The following is a 20,119-nucleotide window of genomic DNA, read 5'->3' on the forward strand; positions in this document are numbered from 1 at the left end:
ACAAGTCTGTTCAACCTATATTTAATATCGTCTGAGATTCCCAAAGATTGGAAAACTGCCGTGATCATCCCCCTCTTCAAAGGGGGAGACACTCTAGACCCAAAATGCTACAGACCTATATCTATCCTACCCTACCCTTCTAAGGTCTTCGAAAGCCAAGTTAACAAACAGATTACCGACCATTTCAAATCCCACCGTACCTTCTCCAGTATGCAATCTGGTTTCAGAGCTGGTCATGGGTGCACCTCAGCCACGCTCAAGGTCCTAAACGATATCATAACTGCCATCGATAAGAGACATTACAGTGCAGCCGTCTTCCTCAACCTGGCCAAGGCTTTCGACTCTGTCAATCACCACATTCTTATCGGCAGACTGAACAGCCTTGGTTTCTCAAATGACTGCCTCGCATGGTTCACCAACTACTTCTCTGATACAGTTCAGTTTGTCAAATCAGAGAGTCTGTTGTCCTCTGGCAGTCTCTATGGGGGTGCCACAGGGTTCAATTCTTGGGCCAACTTTCTTCTCTGTATATATCAATGATGTCGCTCTTGCTGCTGGTGATTCTCTGATCCACCTCTATGCAGACGACACCATTCTGTATACTTCTGACCCTTCTTTGGACAGTTTGTTGACTATCCTCCAGATGAGCTTCAATGCCAGACAACGCTCCTTCTGTGGCCTCCAACTGCTCTTAAATGCAAGTAACACTAAATGCATGCTCTTCAACTGATCGCTGCCTGCACCTGCTCGCCCGTCCAGCATCACTACTCTGGACGGTTCTGACTTAGAATATGTGGACAACTATAAATATCTAGGTGTCTGGCTAAACTGTAAACTCTCCTTCCAAACTCACATTAAGCATCTCCATTCCAAAATATAACCTAGAATCTGCTTCCTATTTCGCAACAAAGCATACCATATTTCACTCATGCTGCCAAACATACCCTCGAAAAACTGACCATCCTACCGATCCTTGACTTCGGCGATGTCATTTCCAAAATAGCCTCCAATACTCTACTCAACAAATTGGATGCAGTCTATCACAGTGCCATCCGTTTTGTCACCAAAGCCCCATATACTACCAACCACTCCAACCTGTACGCTCTCGTTGGTTGGCCCTCACTTCATACTCGTCGCCAAACCCACTGGCTCCAGGTCATCTACAAGTCTTTGCTAGGTAAAAACCCCGTCTTATCTGAGCTCACTGGTCACCATAGCAACACCCACCCGTAGCATGTGCTCCAGCAGATATTTCTCACTATTCACCCCCAAAGCCAATTCCTCTTTTGGCCGCCTTTCCTTCCAGTTCTCTGCTGACAATGACTGGAACGAACTGCAAAAATCACTGAAGCTGGAGACACATATCTCCCTCACTAGCTTTAAGCACCAGCTGTCAGAGCAGCTCACAGATCACTGCACCTGTACATGGCCAATCTGTAAATAGCCCATCCAACTACCTCATCCCCATACTGTATTCATGTATTTATCTTGATCCTTTGCACCCCAGTATCTCTATTTGCACATTCATCTTCTGCACATCTATGTGTTAAATTGGTATATTGTAATTACTTTGTCACCATTGCCTATTTATTGCCTTACCTCCCTTATCTTACCCTTATCTTACCTAATTTGCTGTATCTGTATATAGACCTTTTATACTGTATTATTGACTGTATGTTTGTTTATTCCATGTGTAACTCTGCGTTGTTGTATGTGTCGAACTGCTTTGCTTTATCTTGGCCAGGTCGCAGTTGTAAATGAGAACTAGTTCTCGACTAGCCTCCCTGGTAAAATAAAGGTGAAATTGAAAAATAATAAATAAATCTACAGAGGGTAGTGCCTACGGCCCAGTACATCACTGGGGCAAATTTTCCTGCCATCCAGGAACTCTATACCAGGCGGTGTCAGAGGAAGGTCCTAAAAATTGTCAATGACTCCAGCCAACCTAGTCATAGACTGTTCTCTCTGCTACGGCACGGCAAGCGGTACCAGAGTGCCAAGTTTAGGTCCGTTGTCCCCCCCCCCTTTACGCTGATGCTACTTTCTGTTATTATCTATGCATAGGTCACTTTAATAACACTACCCACATGTACGTATATATTACCTCAATTACCTCAACTAACCGGTGCCCCCACACATTGACTCTGTACCTGCACCCTCTGTATATAGCTTCGCTACTGTTATTTTACTCCTGCTCTTTAATTATTTGTTACTTTTATTTATTTATTTGGGGTATTTTTCTTAAAACTGCATTGTTGGTTAAGGGCTTGTAAAGTAAACATTTCACCTGTTGTATTCCGTGCATATGACAAATACAATTTGATTTGATTTGATGTGCTCAAACGAAGCTTTGGACATCATTGATCACATTATAAAGTTTCTTTGAAATGAGCATCAGTACATTGTGTCAGATCTGTAGTGCTTTGAAAACTACATCGGAGCGTCAGAGCTCTGGTATCAATCGTCCCATCACTAGATTTGGATGAAATGTAAGTCTCACTTTGTTAAATGACTCAATAAAACAATGCAATGGTTTATTGTGAAGGTGTTCATGTAGTAATATCTTGCAATGTACAAACTATAGCCTGCATGCACTCATAAGCAAGTGCTACACTAAGTTGATAAATCTGTTGACAGACTGTCAGTTCCATTTGTGCTTTGGTGCGAGGGAGAAAAAGTGGGTGCGCTCGATTCAAGTTAACACCAAGGGTTCCCAAACTTTTATACTCAGGCCTCCCTTCCAGCATTGGGAGACATCCATGCTACAAATATTGTTCTGAAATGTGATTCTTAAGATAACTTTTTGATGAGTCAATATATTACTTATAAATATAAATGTATAGCACTTTGTGACATCTGCTGAATTTGATTGATTGATTGTGAGCTTAGTTCAACTGTCATACCTCATCAGAACTCAAAATATGAGCTTGTTTTATAGTGTAGAAAACAAAGATAATATAGCCTCAAAACATGTTTAAAACTATACTTTTGATGCAATGTAAGTTACATACACAGCTCTGCCTGCGAATTTGAGACATTTATCCAGCCCCATCCATAAGCTTTTTACTGAAACAGGGGCGGGGGATTCGCTTTGTTATTGTTTCAACTAATGATCAAAAACTCAGAGGAAATAGAGTGAAAAATATTATTATAGTCTATATTATAGTATCCTATAAATGGACACTATCCCGCCCACCTCCCGTGCACTATTTGTAAAGTGTGTGTGTGTAAGCAACGTGTATGAACGTGCGCCTACTAGAACGCGGAAAAGATTTTCATTCAATGGGACTAAATTCAATGGGCATAGACTTTGACCTTATGATCATTTTGCAGATAACGATTAAGATAGCCTATACGTGCACTTGGTAGCTTAATACATTGCACACGCAAGCGCTCAAACGCTCCACCTCTTCTTGCCTCCCTCTCCCACTCACTTCGGCTCGTGTGATATACCCATATTTCTATGTAGACAACAACTTACATGTATTTATATTTATGTCCTTTAATCTGTCGTCGGAAATGGCCTCTAACGGAGATGGACTGAGTCATTTGTATGCATTGCCGTTGTATTTTCTCAGTTAACGGTTCTTAGGCTTTGCCCAATCATTATGTAGCCGTTTTATTAATGGCATTTCTACAGACGAGATTGAAAGTGCTGAGAGCTTGCTCTGGGTGACTCTGGATGTCTTTAGACCATGTCCTATGTCTCTTCGCAAGGTAAGATAGCCAGATATTTAACAGCTCTTACCATCTCCCTTCCTCTGGTTGCCTCATCACCCACAAAGAGTGAGGAAGTGGCACAGTGCAGGTTGTGAGATTGTGTCGGGTTGTATAATTTCGTAAGGTATGAAATCGTGTTGCTTTGTCAACTGGACTATTGGATTTGCTGTTAACAGTGGTGGCCAAATGTTGTGCGTTTATGCACTGTATCTGAAGTGTTGCTGTATGTTTTTTTAAAAGGACGTCTTCTTGACTATTTCAGTTGACGGAAACACTGAATGCGTGACTGGTTGGTCCTGAAATACTCTGAGATGATTATACAGCATTAAAGGTACTTGATGTTCCAATAGTGTGTATAGTTCAGTCACTATTCAATTATTGATAGGACATTTATTTTTGTTATCAATGCACAACCTGACCCTTTCTACAGTGCACTTCTCATTTGTAGAGGGGAGGTGTTAGCCTCGGGGTATTTTACTAAATCCTACACCAGCCACTGCACTGCACACATAGTGTATTTTTAGATTTCGAAATAGCCTAACGGTGAAGAGTTGTGGAATTGAGGTGAGAATATTTGGAGCAGGGGGTCATGGGAGTTGGAGTATTACACCAATGAGTTGAGGGTCATGAGAATTTGTGTTGTGCATAGCCCCAAAACATGAAATCATTTATTATTTCTTAAATATGGATATACACAGGTTACACACTAATACAGGTTTGTGTTATAGCTTTAAAACTTTGGAAGTCTCAATGTCGAACTGTTAATCGGAACTGTGTATCTGGTGTGCATTAATTTCATGTTGTAAATATATTACTAGACTAATTGGTTAATAACCCTATTAAGCAAATATATAATTAACAGACCTTGTATATATAGTTTTAAGGCTCATGCTAATACTGTGATGCAGTCAGGGGTTAACTACACTCACACGGACCATGAATATACACTGAGGGTACAAAATATTATGAACACCTGCTCTTTCCATGACATAGTCTGACCAGCTGAATCCAGATGGAAGCTATATGACCCCTTATTGATGTCACTTGTTAAATCCACTTCAATCAGAGTAGATGAAGGGGAGCAGACAGGTTAAAGAAGTATCAAGGCTTGAGACAATTGAGACATGGATTGTGCATGTGTGCCATTCAGAGGGTGAATGGGCAAGACAAAATATTTATGTGCCTTTGAACGGGATATGGTACTGTAGCAGGTGCCAGGCGCACCGTTTTGAGTGTGTCAAGAACTGCAACGCTGCTTGGTTTCCCTTGTGTATCAAGAACGTTCCACCATCCAAAGGACATCCAGCCGACTTGACAAAACTGTGGGAAGCATTGAAGTCAACATAGGCCAGCATCCCTGTGGAACGCTTTCGACATCTTGAGGCTGTTCTGAGGGCCAAAGATGAGGGGGGGGGGTGCAACTCAATATTACAATGGTGTTCTTAATGTTTTCTACACTCAGTGTATGTTTGAAGCAACTTAGGCTGCCTTTACACTGGCAGCCCAATTCTGATTTGTTTCACTAATTGGTCTCTTGACCAATCAGATAGGATGTTTTTCTAACATTTTTGCAAAATATCAGAAATGGGCTGCCTTAAGGCTTATGTTAAAAAAAAAACTTTAATTCATACCATAATAAGGAAATCAAAAGGCCTTTCTCAGTCAGAACTCATTTGTTTAGTTCATAACAAATATAACATTAATAATCTCAAAGTCCATCTCAATCTTAGTCTGAGTACGCCCCTCCACAAAATAAAGCACAATAAACATTTACCAGCTTAGCTTTTGTAAATTGAAAAATAATAGTTTTGTTTCCTTAATATTTCAAATAGCAAACATGCAACTTCACACACACATGTTTTGACATTCTGAAGACATTCATCTGAATATACATATAATGATCTCAGTTTTATCAACCGAATTGTCAAACATGTTCGATTTTCTTTCCCCAAAACATTTTGACATTATCTGGATTTATAGATGACTGGAGACATTAACATTACTGTATGTGCTGTAACTCAATCATTGAGCTTGTTGCTGTAATACACAGGTACTTCCTTGCGATTTTGCTAAGCTTTGAGAAGGTCAATTCGACCTTTAAAGTGTCTCATAAAGTGTATCAGAAAATATCATAATTATGGTACGTGTTTTTAGGGTTTTCGTCCTAAACCACTCCTAACTCAAGAGACGGGTGTTGAAATATGTTATGAAACTGTTTGACAGTTCATCAGGTGTTACATTTTGATTGGGTGTAACACTTTATTTGAAGGGTACTTAATGTAAGGACATCTTAAAGCAATGTTATTCAAACCTTTTCAGCGGGGACGCCATTGCTTAGCAAGAGTTTCTAGGGACCACATTTATTCCCCAATAATTTCTTGTGACCCCACCCCAAATCTAATGTGCCAACCTTAAAATCGTTAACCTTAGATGTGCACCTTTTTACAATAACCTTATCAAAATGAAAAGAAACCAATAAATACCCAATCTCAGGGCGGCAATCCGTGCCAATGTATCCTCAAAACACTGCTTCGAGGGCATTTTCAATTTTATGCAACGGGTTACCAACATATTCAAACAATGATTGACATATTTTCATTAAACGTTATTTGATGAATTTATTCAAACGATTTTATCCTTCCACAAGATGTAGCCCAAAAATAAATCTAGGGTTGCTACCTAAGCCAGCTGGTCGTTCCTTCTATCGGTTCGGTTGCCAGAGACACGACCCAGTCATTCAGTCTTTTTGTTCTGTATCTATGGATGCGCCCCAGTCATTCATGGCTGGCAACATTCTTATCCCTTGCTTGCTAGCTTGCCAACTACGGCTAACTTACAGTCACGTCGAAAAGGGCAGCCAAAATAACAGCAAAGTCGCTGCATTTGAATTTGTTTAAGCTGTTTTCTAGTGACATTTATTTGGATGCATCCATAACAATGAGCCAACGAGGCGCGTTTTCGCCTGGCATAGAAAATGTGCTCACTCGTCAGGACACTGTTGTTCAGAGAAGCTAGCCAACACAATCACTTCAAACTGAAGCTGGAAAGACTGCAAGCAAGTTGCACTTGGTTTCATTTGACCTTTTTTCAATGTATATTTCTTTGTCAAATATATATCCATAAAAATGATGCCAGCTGATTCATGATTTCGAATGGCTGTGAAACGTTGCCTGTCTGTCTGTTTCGTCCCGACACATTCATTACTAAAGGACAGCTGGAGATCGAATTTGAATCTTGAAACAATGTTGCAAACGTTGGAGAGAGACAGCTAAGTCTATACAAATCTTTGCTGTTGAAAACTAAATGTTAGTCTAAAAGAATGTGAGATAATGTCTAGATGCTTTTTACAGTGGAGATCAAGTTTATAAATTGCTTGGCTGGGCTGGTGAGACAGTGGATTGTGCAGTCAGATGGAACAGAGTAAATAGGCATTTTAATAGATTCAGCCGTTGGTGACTTGTGGATTATAAACTGGTTGCTCGAGCCCTGAATGCTGATTGGCTGACAGCTGTGGTATATCAGACCGTATACCACAGGTATGACCCACATTTTGTTTACTGCTCTAATTACGTTGATAACCAGATTTTAATAGCAATAAGGACCTTCGGGGGTTTGTGGTATATGGCCAATATACCATGGCTTAGGGCTGTATTCAGGCACTCTGTGTTGTGTCGTGTCTAAGAGCAGCCCTTAGCTGTGGTATATTGGCCATATACCACACCCCTGTGTGCCTTATTGCTTAAATAGACATCAGCTGGATTGTGGTTTTAACCAATTAGCATTCAGGATTAGACCTACCCATTGTATAAAAATGAATAGAGGACGTGTACAGGAAGTGGCTTTGGTTGGGCATTTTGGGGAGGGAATTTTGACTGTGGTCTCAGACCCTCGTAGCTATGTCACAATGGGATGTCGGACTATCAACTCTCAGCATCTGTGGACCCTGAATTACTCTAAGACAATTAGTTACTCACCCTGTGAAACAAACCTAGTGTGTTCCATTTCAACTAGAGAGAAATGGAAATGCAGTTTTTGTCCTGTGAGATGCAGAATATAGTAATCTGTCCTTGATTCATAGATCGGCTGAAAGGAATGTAATAGCCCCGAGGAAATGCATCATCACTTCCCTGGCACACACCCCAACACACCCACCCATTTACTGATACAGCAGCATGCACACAAAAAGAAACAGTTTCATGCATACACTCAGAGTAAGTAGAAGTTTGCCAGTGTAAATCCAGGGCTGACTGAAGGAATCTGGCAGGTGTGAGGTGGACAGATACTAGTGTTACTGAGTGAGTTCAGACACGGGTCCCCATCTAGGGTGACCACATTTAAAATACCCATCTGGAACAACAGTATGATTTTGTGGGACATTCGCAGGACAGTGTCGCCTAAGCATACCAGTCATTTTATCTCAATCAGTTTCATGGGAATATGCATTTAGATCTTCTTGAATTACTGTTTAGTGAACAAATTAGAGCAGGATGTTAACAAACTATTCCTTAGCCTTCAGCCTTCCTGTATTTTGTTTAAATCCAAGTACATTTTGCATAGTGGCCGCATGAGAACAAAAACATTCCTGTTGATGTAACAGTAACGTTATACTATGCTGTTATATTTGTTTGTGTTATATAGAATACCAATTCATCATTATGTTATCTTCCAAGACACTGATTCAGCTTTGATCTAGCTACTAAAAAAGCACCATTGTGAGAAGTGGCGGAGCGACACTCCGGTGTTCTCCAGCAGCACTACAATCCCTGCTCCAACTGCACCAAACAAGCTAATTGAAGTGCACCTATCCTATTTCTTTGCCTCGCTCAACATTTTGTGATGAAAATAAGACACCACATGTGTGAATGTTTTATCAAAATCTGGGAATATTTGGCAAAGGAAACATTTCTGGATGGTAAAACATTTAGGAAGGGTGACTTGTTTTAAAACGGGGATTGAGAGAAGTAGCATTGTGTTGAATGAGCAACTATTGAGAATGAAGAGACCCATAAGTTTGACAGAATTACCTTATTTCTTTGTCTAATACGGCTATTTACTTATGCCTACTTCTGTAGGTCTTCATCCAAAGCACGTTTTTTTGTAAGTAGTTAGTCCTAACTGTCCTGTTGAGGTTTAACTGGAATTTAACCCAAAAGGATTTGAGAAACGTGATTAGTTGACAATAGGCCTATGACATTGGCCAACCACTCATCTTGCGCTGCACAGAATTTCAAATTTCAACAACCATCTGAGAAAGAAGTGTTTAGCATCACCAGTACCACATCCTTAAGATATATATACAGTATCTTGTCATAAGCCAACATAACTCCAAGAGACAGGTTGGAATGTCTCACTCAAATATGAGACAAATCAACTTTTTTCTAAATGAGTGGTGTTTATTTTTGTTGATCAAATGTGGGACATGATTGTTTGGTTGAGGGAACAAAGGGACAAAATGCGTGGGACTGTCCCGCTCAAACTGGGACATGTGGTTACCCTAGCCCCATGTGGTGTGTTTTGTTGTTGATTGAGAGTGATATGTGGTATGCGTTGTAAATACATAATTGTGTAAAAATAAAATAAAAAATAAAAAAAGTTAATTATCATTACTGATACAAAAAAAAGACATGTTGCTTTATGGTCTAGTCAATGCTAGCTAGCTAACTAGCTCCGCTGATGTTGCTATAGTTCTAGAAATCCCTTGTTGATATTAGCCAAATAGCCACAGCTATATAACTAGCTAGCAAGATGACACAAAAAATTAATACAGCGCATAGCTACATGTTTAACCTTTTTGCTTTAGGGGGCAGCATTTTCACTTTGGATGAATAGCGTGCCCCGAGTGAACTGCCTCCTACTCTGTCCCAGATGCTAATATATGTATATTATTAGTATTATTGGATAGAAAACCCTCTTAAGTTTCTAAAACTGTTTGAATGATGTCTGTGAACTCTTAGTTAACAGAACTCATATGGCAGGTGAAAACCTGAGAAAAATCCAACCAGGAAGTGGGAAATCTTAGGTTTGTAGTTTTTCAAAGCTTGGCCTACCGAATACACAGTGTTTATGGAGTCAAGTTGCACTTCCTACGGCTTCCACTAGATGTCTACAGTCTTTAGAAACTTGTTTCAGGCTTCTGCAATAAAGGAGGGGGGAATGGGAGCTGAATTAGTCAGTAGGCTGGCAGAGTGTTTCAGGCTCGTGACGCGCGCTCCCGACAGAGTTAGCTCTCGTTCCATTGCTTTTCTTCAGACATAGGAATTCTCCGGTTGGAACATTATTAATGTTTTATGTTAACATCCTAAAGATTGATTCCATACATCGTTTGACTTGTTTCTACGACCTGTTATGGAACTTTTTGAGTTTTTGTCTGGACGAAGGTCTTGCGCCTCATGAAGATGGATTACTGGGCTGAACACGCTAACAACAAGTGGCTATTTGAACATAAATGATGGACTTTATGGAACTTTATGGAACAAATCAGTAATTTATTGTCGAACTGGAATTCCTGCGAGTGCCTTCTGATGAAGATCATCAGAGGTAAGTGAATATTTATATTATTTATTTATGTTATTTCTAACTTCTGTTGACTCCAACATGGTGGATATTTCTTTGGCTGGATTGGGCTCTGAGCGCCGTTCTCAGATTATGCTTTTTCCTAAAGTTTTTTTTAAATCTGACACAGTGGTTGCATTACGGAGAAGTCTATCTTTAATTCTGAGAAAACACTTGTATCTTTTATCAATGTTTATTATGAGTATTTCTGCAAAATCACCAGATGTTTTGGAATCAAAACATTACTGCACGTAACGCGCAATGTAAACTGAGATTTTTGGATATAAATATGCACATTATCGAACAAAACATACATGTATTGTGTAACATGATGTCCTATGAGTGTCATCTGATGACGATCATCAAAGGTTAGTGATTCATTTTATCTATATTTCTGCTTTTTGTGACTCCTATCTTTGTCTGGAAAAATGGCTGTGTGTTTTTTTGACTTGGCTATGACCTAACATAATCATATGTTGTGCTTTCGCTGTAAAGCATTTTTGAAATCGGACACAATGGGTAGATTAACAAGATGTTCATCTTTCATTTTCTGTATTGGACTTGTTAATGTGTGAAAGTTACATATTTAAAAAAAATATTTTTGAATTTCGCGCGCTGCCTTTTCAGCAGAATGTTGTCGAGGGGTTCCGCTAGCGGAACGCCTGCCCTAGAAAGGTTAATTAGCTGGCTAACATTAGTGTAGCCCATGCCCTCTACTACTACCAATTAATGCCAGGGAAGATGGCACAAACGGGGCAGTTAAATTGGGCAGAGCATAAGTTCATTCCGTTTCCACCAATAGCAAGCCTGAGGGCCTGAGGGGACTGGTCTGGTATTGAAGTTAGAGCAGGCTGTGTGTTTCTGAGAAGACTTTCATCCCCAGTGAATGGCGGACAGCTGTGACCGTTTGCTGGACTGTAAATAATGTGTGTGTAGAGTATAAACTGTGTGAGAGGCTAAGAAGAGTTGATCATCAAGTGACGAGACCAGATAACGACATCTATACCAGCAATTCTAGAGTTACTGTGTGTTCAGAGTAGCTATTGAGACAGTTGTATTGTGTGTCAGAGTAGTTTTGGTCTCGTGACGAAACGTCATCTGGCTTGCCCTCTGTTTCCTATCACTGCACTGAATACGGACCGCTCTTGATGCATTTTTTACTCCTGCTCCCAGAACTCACACACACCCACACACACACAGAGAGAAGCACAAGGACTGCACTTGCTCTTGTTCATCTAGTCCCGTTGAGGGACGAAGCACTGCAACGTAGTAAGATAATTGTTACATTTCAGAGCTGAATAATAATGAGGGGTACTCCAGGTTTTTAAAGGTTGCAACCAGGTTATACTTTATTGAATGTTTATATTTTTTCTGATGTTGGATTACTGAGTTAACTATGAGTTAATGAATTCTAGTTCTCGTGCATGATAAAATACCGATTGGTTTTGTTTCTGATTGAAGCCCTTTCTCTTGCATGATGCCATACTGATTGGTTTTGTTTCTGAATTGTATTGCACCATACTATTTGGGTTTATTCTGAGTTATATGCCTTACATTTGATTCCAGTCTAAAGAGTTATATTTCTGTACATTACTGAATTAAGCCCGAAGGTAATTTATACTGTAAAAATATACATTTTCCAAATACAAAATACGACAATTACCTTCCTTTGGTTATTTTTTAGTATGTGGTCACCCCTGTTTTACATCCTACAAAGCTCAGTTACAGTAGGGGGATTACATTAGCTAAATGATTAGCATGATTCGCTGGCTAGCTGTTGTGCTAGCTAAGTAAAGTAAAGACGTTGCATTTGCTCTCGGCAGCCAGCTACAGGCAGCTGCTTCATGGGCAGCCATTGTGATTTAATTATAATGTTACTAGCTACAGTGGCCAGATAGCTGGCTTGGTAAAGCATTTAGTGGTGTGCATTGTGCTGCACTTACTACGCCATCTGTTTCATATGAAGTCTGCGTGACTGCCTCGCTCAGTTAGCAAGCTAACATTAGCCAGCTAGCTAGCTAACTTAATACGCCAAGAAAACTTGCTCAAGAAAAAAAGACTTAAGCCTTATTATGCAGCTCTATTGTTTTAGTTGGAACAATTCTGATGAAAAGAAGGTAGATTCGACTGGAAAAAGTGCCCTGTCCTTTTAATTTTTCTTGTCACTCCTGTCGGTCCTCCACATGTAGGTTTGTGCCTTCTGATTGGCTCAAAGTCAAGTTGTCGGCCACTGTCGACTATTGTGATTGTACAAGTAGAAACAACAAGTTTGTCGTTACCATGTCAGTGCACAGGGGGTACGTATTTAGTTCTAGTAAGAGAAGGAATGGCCTCCTACTGTGATAAGTACCTATTGGCATCTAGGCGTTTAACCCCTAATTACTACAAGGGTAGTGCTCTGAGACTGATCCCAGCCCGTTGTGTGTCAGGAGGTTGGATAGATTGACAGTTTTCATTGTAGAAAATGTTCTACAAGACTTATATTTTGAGAACTGCCTTTCACTGATAAATGTGTTAGGAATGTTGTTATGAAAGATACCTTTAAGTATTGCAGTATCATGCCTGGTCATGAAGGTGTTATGAATTCCCTATGTACAGGTCCTTCAGAAAGTATTCATACCCCTGACTTATTTCACATTTTGTTGTGTTACAACCTGAATTTAAAATTGATCATTTATTTACAAATGTATTGAAAATGAAATAAATATCTAATTTATGCAAGTATTCACATCCCTTAGTCAATGCATGTTAGAATCACCTTTAGCAGTGATTACAGGTTTGAGTCTTTCTGGGTAAGTCTCTAAGAACTTTGCACACCTGGATTGTACAATATTTGAACATTATTATTTAGAAAATTCTTCAAGCTCTGTCAAGTATGTTGTTGATTGTAGCTATACATTTTGATGTATTGCCATAGATTTTCAAGCCGATTTATGTAACAACTGTAACTAAGCCACTAAGGAACATTCAATATCATCTTGGTAAGCAACTCCAGCAAATATTTGGCCTTGTGTTTTTGGTTATTGTCCTGCTGAAAGGTTAACGTGTCTCCCAGTGTCTGTTGGAAAGCAGACTGAACCCGATTTCCCTCTGGGATGCTTAGCTCTAATTCCATAAATGTTTATCCTAGAAAACTCTCTAGTCCTTGAATATGACAAGCATACCCATAATATGATGCAGCCACCGCCATGCTTGAAAATATGAAGAGTGGTACTCAGTTATGTATTGTGTTGGATTTGCCCCAAATATAATGCTTTGTAAGTACAACCCCCCACCTGTGGACGTCGGGCCCTCATAACACCCTCGTGGAGTCTGTTTCTGACCGTTTGAGCAGACACATGCACATTTGTGGCCTACTGGGGGTAATTTTGCAGGGCTCTGGCAGTGCTCCTCCTGCTCCTCCTTGCACAAAGGCGGAGGTAACGGTCCTGCTGCTGGTTTGTTGCCCTCCTACGGCCTCCTCCACGTCTCCTGATGTACTGGCCTGTCTCCTGGTAGCGCCTCCATGCTCTGGACACTATGCTGACAGACACAGCAAACCTTCTTGCCACAGCTCGCATTGATGTGCCATCCTGGATGAGATGCACTACCTGAGTCACTTGTGTGGGCTGTAGACTCCATCTCATGCTACCACTAGAGTGAAAGCACCGCCAGCATTCAAAAGTAACCAAAACATCAGCCAGGAAGCATAGGAACTGAGAAGTGGTCTGTGGTTATCACCTGCAGAACCACTCCTTATATTGGGGGTGTCTTGCTAATTGCCTATAATTTCCACCTGTTGTCTATTCCATTTGCACAACAGCATGTGAAATGTATTGTCAATTAGTGTTGCTTCCTAAGTGGACAGTTTGATTTCACAGAAGTGTGATTGACTTGGAGTTACATTGTGTTGTTTAAGTGTTCCCTTTATTTTTTTTGAGCAGTGTATTTTAAAGTCACCATTTATCACGACTCAGGATATGACACAGATGCAGACACAGGAGGCGGATAGTACAGTTCTCAATGATTTATTATAACATGGGACAAAAGGCAGGTCGAAGACAGGCAGAGGTTCATAATCAGGTCAGAGTCAGGCAGATAGATACATGACGGCAGGCAGGCTCTTGGTCAGGGCAGGCAGAATGGACAGAACCGGGAAAACTAGGAAACAAAGACTTTTGAGAACCAGGAAAGTACGCTGGTAAGACCTGACAAGACGAACTGGCAACAGGCAAACAGAGAACACAGGTATAAATGCTCAGGGGATAATGGGGAAGATGGTCAACACCTGGAAGGGGGCGGAGACAAGTACAAAGACAAACCGATCAGGGTGTGACACCATTGGCCACTTGCAGGGGCATGTATTCATGGATGCCAAGGGAAGCCACCCTTCCCTCCCAAGAATGACCAAGAAAAAAATGAATAAAACATACAAAATAATCTGTCTTTTGTCTCTCGGTGTTTCATAAATGTCCTTCAATTCGCAAGAGGTTGAATGTATCTCACCGGCGAAAGCATCCAAGCGAACAAACAGCGCCTCTCTGTATGTGTAACCCATCTTTATTTAACCAGATAGGCTAGTTGAGAACAAGTTCTCATTTACAACTGCGACCTGGCCAAGATAAAGGTTTATAGCTGTAAAAAATAACCATGTTAAACTATATAAAAACATCTTTACATTCGTACACTACCAACCCATTTTGACATGTTTAGTGTTGGAGTGATAGTTTATAATGTCACCTGTAGTTGTTTTTAATCATTTTTTAGAACATATTCTTTCATATTCTCTCAACCAGCTTCAACTGGAATGCACCCTCTTCCGATGTAAAAAATAGCAATTATTTTTCGTTTTTCAGCTTTTTTGTTACATATACAGTACCAGTCAAAAGTTTGGACACACCTACTCATTCAAGGGTTTTTCTAAATTATTTACTATTTTCTACATAGAAGAATAATAGTGAAGACATCAAAACTATGAAATAACACATGGAATCATGTAGTAACCAAAAGCAGTGTTAAACAAATCAAGATAATATTTTACATTTCTTCAAGGTTCTTCAAGGTAGCTACCCAAATTAGCCAGTTCTAATGTATCCACAATATTTGCGATCTCTTTAAGTGCTGAGGGTGATAGTTTCCACCAAAGCTCACACAGTCATCCATCCCGCATACAAACAGTATGCAGTAAAGGTCTTCACAGGTCCCTCAGAACCTGTATACTGACCCTACCGGGGATCCAAACCGGTCTGGGCCCAAAATTCAAACGTGTCCCTCCAGTCCAAGTTGGTTCCTGTTCGACTTTATAATATATAATATATAAATATATGCCATTTAGCAGACGCTTTTATCCAAAGCGACTTACAGTCATGTGTGCATACATTCTACGTATGGGTGGTCCCGGGAATCAAACCCACTACCCTGGCATTACAAGCGCCATGCTCTACCAACTGTGCTACAGGAGACTTTCACAGGTCTCTGGTCTATGTAACTACAGTTGATATACCCAAGAGAACCCGACCGTGGCTCTCCATAGCCTATATCCTATTTATTTTTTAAGGCAAAGTTTTTGACCACAGAAAAGACTAGTGTCTGCCACAACTGATTTTAGGGATATAATCTATATGCGTGCATCAGTTGGCACTGCACCTGTCAGACACTTTGTATCATGACCTGTTGAGACTTGATGCCCCTCACACATACAGTACCGGTCAAAAGTTTGGACACACCTACTCATTCAATGTTTTTTCTTTATTTTTGTACTATTTTCTATATTGTATAATAATAGTTAAGACATCAAAACTATGAAATTTACATGGTGTGTAGGTAGTCTCCAAATACTGTATTTTCTTCCCTACAATGACAGGTATGCTAAATGCAAATTTGGGGAAATGTAAAAGTGCTGGATAACTTCCTGCAAGTTGGATTCCAATAGAGATTGGATATTACATTGCAAACCACTATAATGTTACAAATGAAGAAATATTTAAATAAAGCTTTACACCCTTATAACTCAAAGGACTACAACTGAAAGAGAAATGTACTCTGCTGGAGTTGATTGTAAATGCAAAAGTTTAAAAATGTAGTTTTCTGGTTTTCTTGGTCTTGGAATAATCTCCAGAATTTGTTCAATTTAGAGTACTTTATCCAGATAGAGGAGTTCAAGGCTAAAGCTACCCTTTCAGGTCTGGATGACAAAGCCTTCAAGTTTTACAATGATGGTGGGTATTTCTTGATATTTATGTTTTTATGCAGCACTGTAGTTGTTTTAAATGGATCAAATAGTATTCAAACAGCAATGGAACATTCCGGTTTAATAAAGGTTAAATAAAATATATTCCATAGTAGTCCATTGTGTGCATTGGCTTTTGTCTTGGCCTTGTATTGTTTTACACAAGCTCTTTCCTGTTGCTAATCTGGCCACTTTCTTATAACCTTTTGTGAGTATGTCAGATCGCTACTTTTAAACATTACTCTGTCCCAGTCTGTTCCACCCTAGCAGTCATGTAGTAGAGCAATGGATGTAGTCAGATGTACGTAGGTCTTTTGAGGCTAATGTATTGACAAAAGTCTATACTTAGCTGCAACTCATTAACAACTAAGTGAACACAATCAAGTGCTGTGGTTCCCAATGCTGCCCAATAAAACCTGATTCATATGGCCTGGCCATTGGTCTTAGTTACTATATAAAGACCTACAACTATTACCAGGTAGACTCACCACACAGGTATGCTATCATTGTTCAGAATAAGAAGTATGTGTGTGTGCATGAGGTGAAGTGGTGATGTTTGTAAACAAACACATGAATACATATTGCTATGGCGGGTTTGATAGAATTCAAGCCTTGGTCAGTTGATATGTTTTGGCACAATTTTCCATTGATGATATCAATGGAGCATTTCTACTTCATACCTCGTTAGCGCTAGCATGGATGTGACCATGGTCTTAATGTGAATCAGATCAATTGTTTACAGGTGTGGGTGTGTCTGTGAGAGCAGTGCGGACAATGATGTGGTGCATAGGTATACAGTACCAGTCAAAAATCTAGACACACCTACTCATTCAAGGATTTTTCTTTATTTTCACTCTTTTCTATATTGTAGAATAATAGTGAAGACATCAATACTATGAAATAACACATATGGAATTATGTTGTAACCAAAAAAGTGTTAAACAACTCAAAATATATTTGAGATTCATCAAAGTAGCCACCCTTTGCCTTGATGACACCTTTGCATACTCTTGGCGTTCTCTCAACCAGCTTCAACTGGAATGCTTTTCCAACAGTCTTGAAGAAGTTCCCACATATGCTGAGCACTTGTTGGCTGCTTTTCCTTCACTCTGCGGTCCAACTCATCCCAAACCATCTCAACTGAGTTGAGGTCGGGTGATTTTGGAGGCCAGGCCATCTGATGCAGCACTCTAACACTCTTCTTCTTGGTCAAATAGCCCTTACATAGCCTGGAGGTGTGTTGTGTCATTGTCCTGTTGAAAAACAAATGATTGTCCCACTAAGTGCAAACCAGATGTGATGGTGTATTGCTGCAGAATGCTGTGGTTTATTTGCAATTCGAGCACGAAGGCCTGATTCACGCAGTGAACTTAGCTACAGTAACAACATTGCACAACATAATAAAACAATTTACATAATAAAAAAATCCCCATCAATCCACTGCATCTGCCGATATCGCCCTTCTACAGCTGTGGTGAAAGGTGGCAGAGCCAGAGCAGTGTTTATCAGACCACGAGCCATCCCGAAAATCGGTCTTCTCACGAAAACATCTGTAGTGTTCGAACAGTTTGACCTAAACTATCATGGCCACTCCATTGAAAGATGAGACTAACAAACACGATGGTGTTCTCCGTTTTGCTCAAGGACACACACAAGCCTCCTCTGAAGGTCCCGGTACCAGTTTAAAAAATGAATGGAAGTATATATGGACATGGTTCAGTGCCTAAAATAATGGGATAATTACATGATAAAAAAAAATAAGAAAAAAAATCTAATATTTCTTATACTTCTCAGATATAGGACAGATACTTCACAACACACTTCTTTAGAATCTGTTATTCACTGTGTTTCTATTGGCTAATAGCAGTAATGCCAAATTCAATGTTTTATCAAATCATTTTAAAATATATATTTTTTGATACCTTAATGGGTCTTAAAATTCAAACTCAAATAGCTAAGTGATCCTTGGTATGACCAGCTGAAAACAATTCCATATGTTAGTTTAGAAAAATTGGGAGAGTGGGAGAGAGTGAAATGCAGGGAGTGAAGTGGAGGAAAGGGAAGGAAATAGGGACAGATGGGTAAAAAGAGAGGGGGAGGGGTAAGCCATAAGGAAAAATGTGATTGTGACTATGAAGTAGACTAATGTTTCCAGTGTGTACTGGTCAAGGTTATCACAATCCCACACACAACTACAGTGGTGGAATATCTAGTTTCTACCTTTGGAATCTGCAGGGCCTCCTACATATGACATGTGATATTGTACATTTAAAGACTATAGAGGACGAGAGAGGGAGGAGACTAGTCACTTGTTCACGTGTATCAGGGTTGCCATGGAGACAAAGTGTGGGCGTCACTTAAAACATTGTGCCCTCCTTTCCTTTAGTTCCTCCCCCTTCTACTATCTCTCTCTTCCACCTTTTCCACTGTCAATGGTTCACAAACATCAATTTCCCCTTTAGGTAGTTAGTTCTATCAGATGTTCTCTTCTCTTCCTCTCCTTTGGAACGCTAGCCCTATCCTCTCGAACCCATTTTCCTCTTTCCATTTCTCTCTTCATCCTGCTTGGAATCTTTCGCTCTATCCTTTGCAGATCATCTTTCCCTCCAGCAGTCCCTTAGTCTATTCTTTTCTCAGTTGCCATGGCGATGGGCTGGGGGTGTGTGTGTGAGTGAGAGCGAGTGAAGGAGTGGGCGTTGCGGAAGTGACCTCGCCAGAGCAGAATTTTAGCTTCCTGTGCACTCCTTCTCTATTTCTGGATGTACATCTTTAACAGTGCACAAAATATGACACACAGTCCAATTGTATATACAGTATTGCATTCTTGTATGAAAATCCCCATACCTCCAAGTAGGTGGATAATAATTGTGTTGCTTGGCTTTCCTCCCAGCACAACGGCAAATTAGAGAAATGGTTCTCTATTATTATTTTTTATCATTGTCATTGCACCAATGGAGAATTAACACAGAATTGAAATGTCACATACTTTTCCATCAACATCATTATGTTTGCTTTATTGCCAAATACAATACGCAAGAGTATGTCCGTTTTATTAATGTCAATGTTGTAGTTTTTGTTATGCATCTCTGTCTCCTAGATTTGGGCACACTGCTGTGGTACATATAGACTTCTTGGGTAACATTATTTATCTGTAGTATTTGAAGAATGCGGCTTCGTGTACTACTTCCTTACTTTATTATAATACCCCAAAATAAATGAGGCAGGGATGCGAGGTGGTGTTAAATTGTTTGTTTTCATCTACTGAGAAAGACAACTAATCGTGAAAGAGGATTAGCTGTTTGTATCTGCAACTTGCCAGTAAACAAGCAACTTATGATATATAAAATGTATATATTATAAGTAAGCCTTGTCCGAGCCAGAACAGCCCTCATGGTCAGGAGCAAGTTTCTGTATCATGAGGCAGCACATAGATATATATCAGGTCTCTTACTTTTGACAAATTTCTGAATTGAGGACAGGTCTATTTTATTTTTAGGACAATCAGTAGACCTGATTGCCAACTCTATTTATAACAAGTACAAAATGGAAGCTCTGCTGCTACCTCCTGGAGAAAAAATAAAGTATTATTTTTCTGGCATTGTCAATTGTGCTATTGATCCCAGCTGCTGTGCTGTTTTT

General features: G+C 39.9%; 1 protein-coding gene across 7 annotated transcripts in view; it reads left to right on the forward strand.

Annotated features, from left to right (window-relative positions):
- Nucleotides 1-3,319: 3,319 nt before the first annotated feature.
- LOC118399441 (ras/Rap GTPase-activating protein SynGAP-like) overlaps nucleotides 3,320-20,119 on the forward strand; it is a 95,847-nt gene continuing 79,047 nt past the window's right edge. For 2 of the 7 annotated variants that reach the window (XM_052472109.1, XM_052472110.1), the window contains exon 1: nucleotides 3,321-3,717. In XM_052472109.1, coding sequence (XP_052328069.1) covers nucleotides 3,696-3,717 — 22 coding nt within the window. In that variant the 5' untranslated portion in view covers nucleotides 3,321-3,695. Of the gene's footprint in view, nucleotides 3,718-3,982; nucleotides 4,052-20,119 lie in introns of all 7 variants that reach the window. The other 5 variants (XM_052472112.1, XM_052472111.1, XM_052472113.1 and 2 more) reach the window with 5 other exon arrangements.

Source organism: Oncorhynchus keta, chromosome 20, assembly GCF_023373465.1.
Source record: "Oncorhynchus keta strain PuntledgeMale-10-30-2019 chromosome 20, Oket_V2, whole genome shotgun sequence".
NCBI lineage: Eukaryota > Metazoa > Chordata > Actinopteri > Salmoniformes > Salmonidae > Oncorhynchus > Oncorhynchus keta.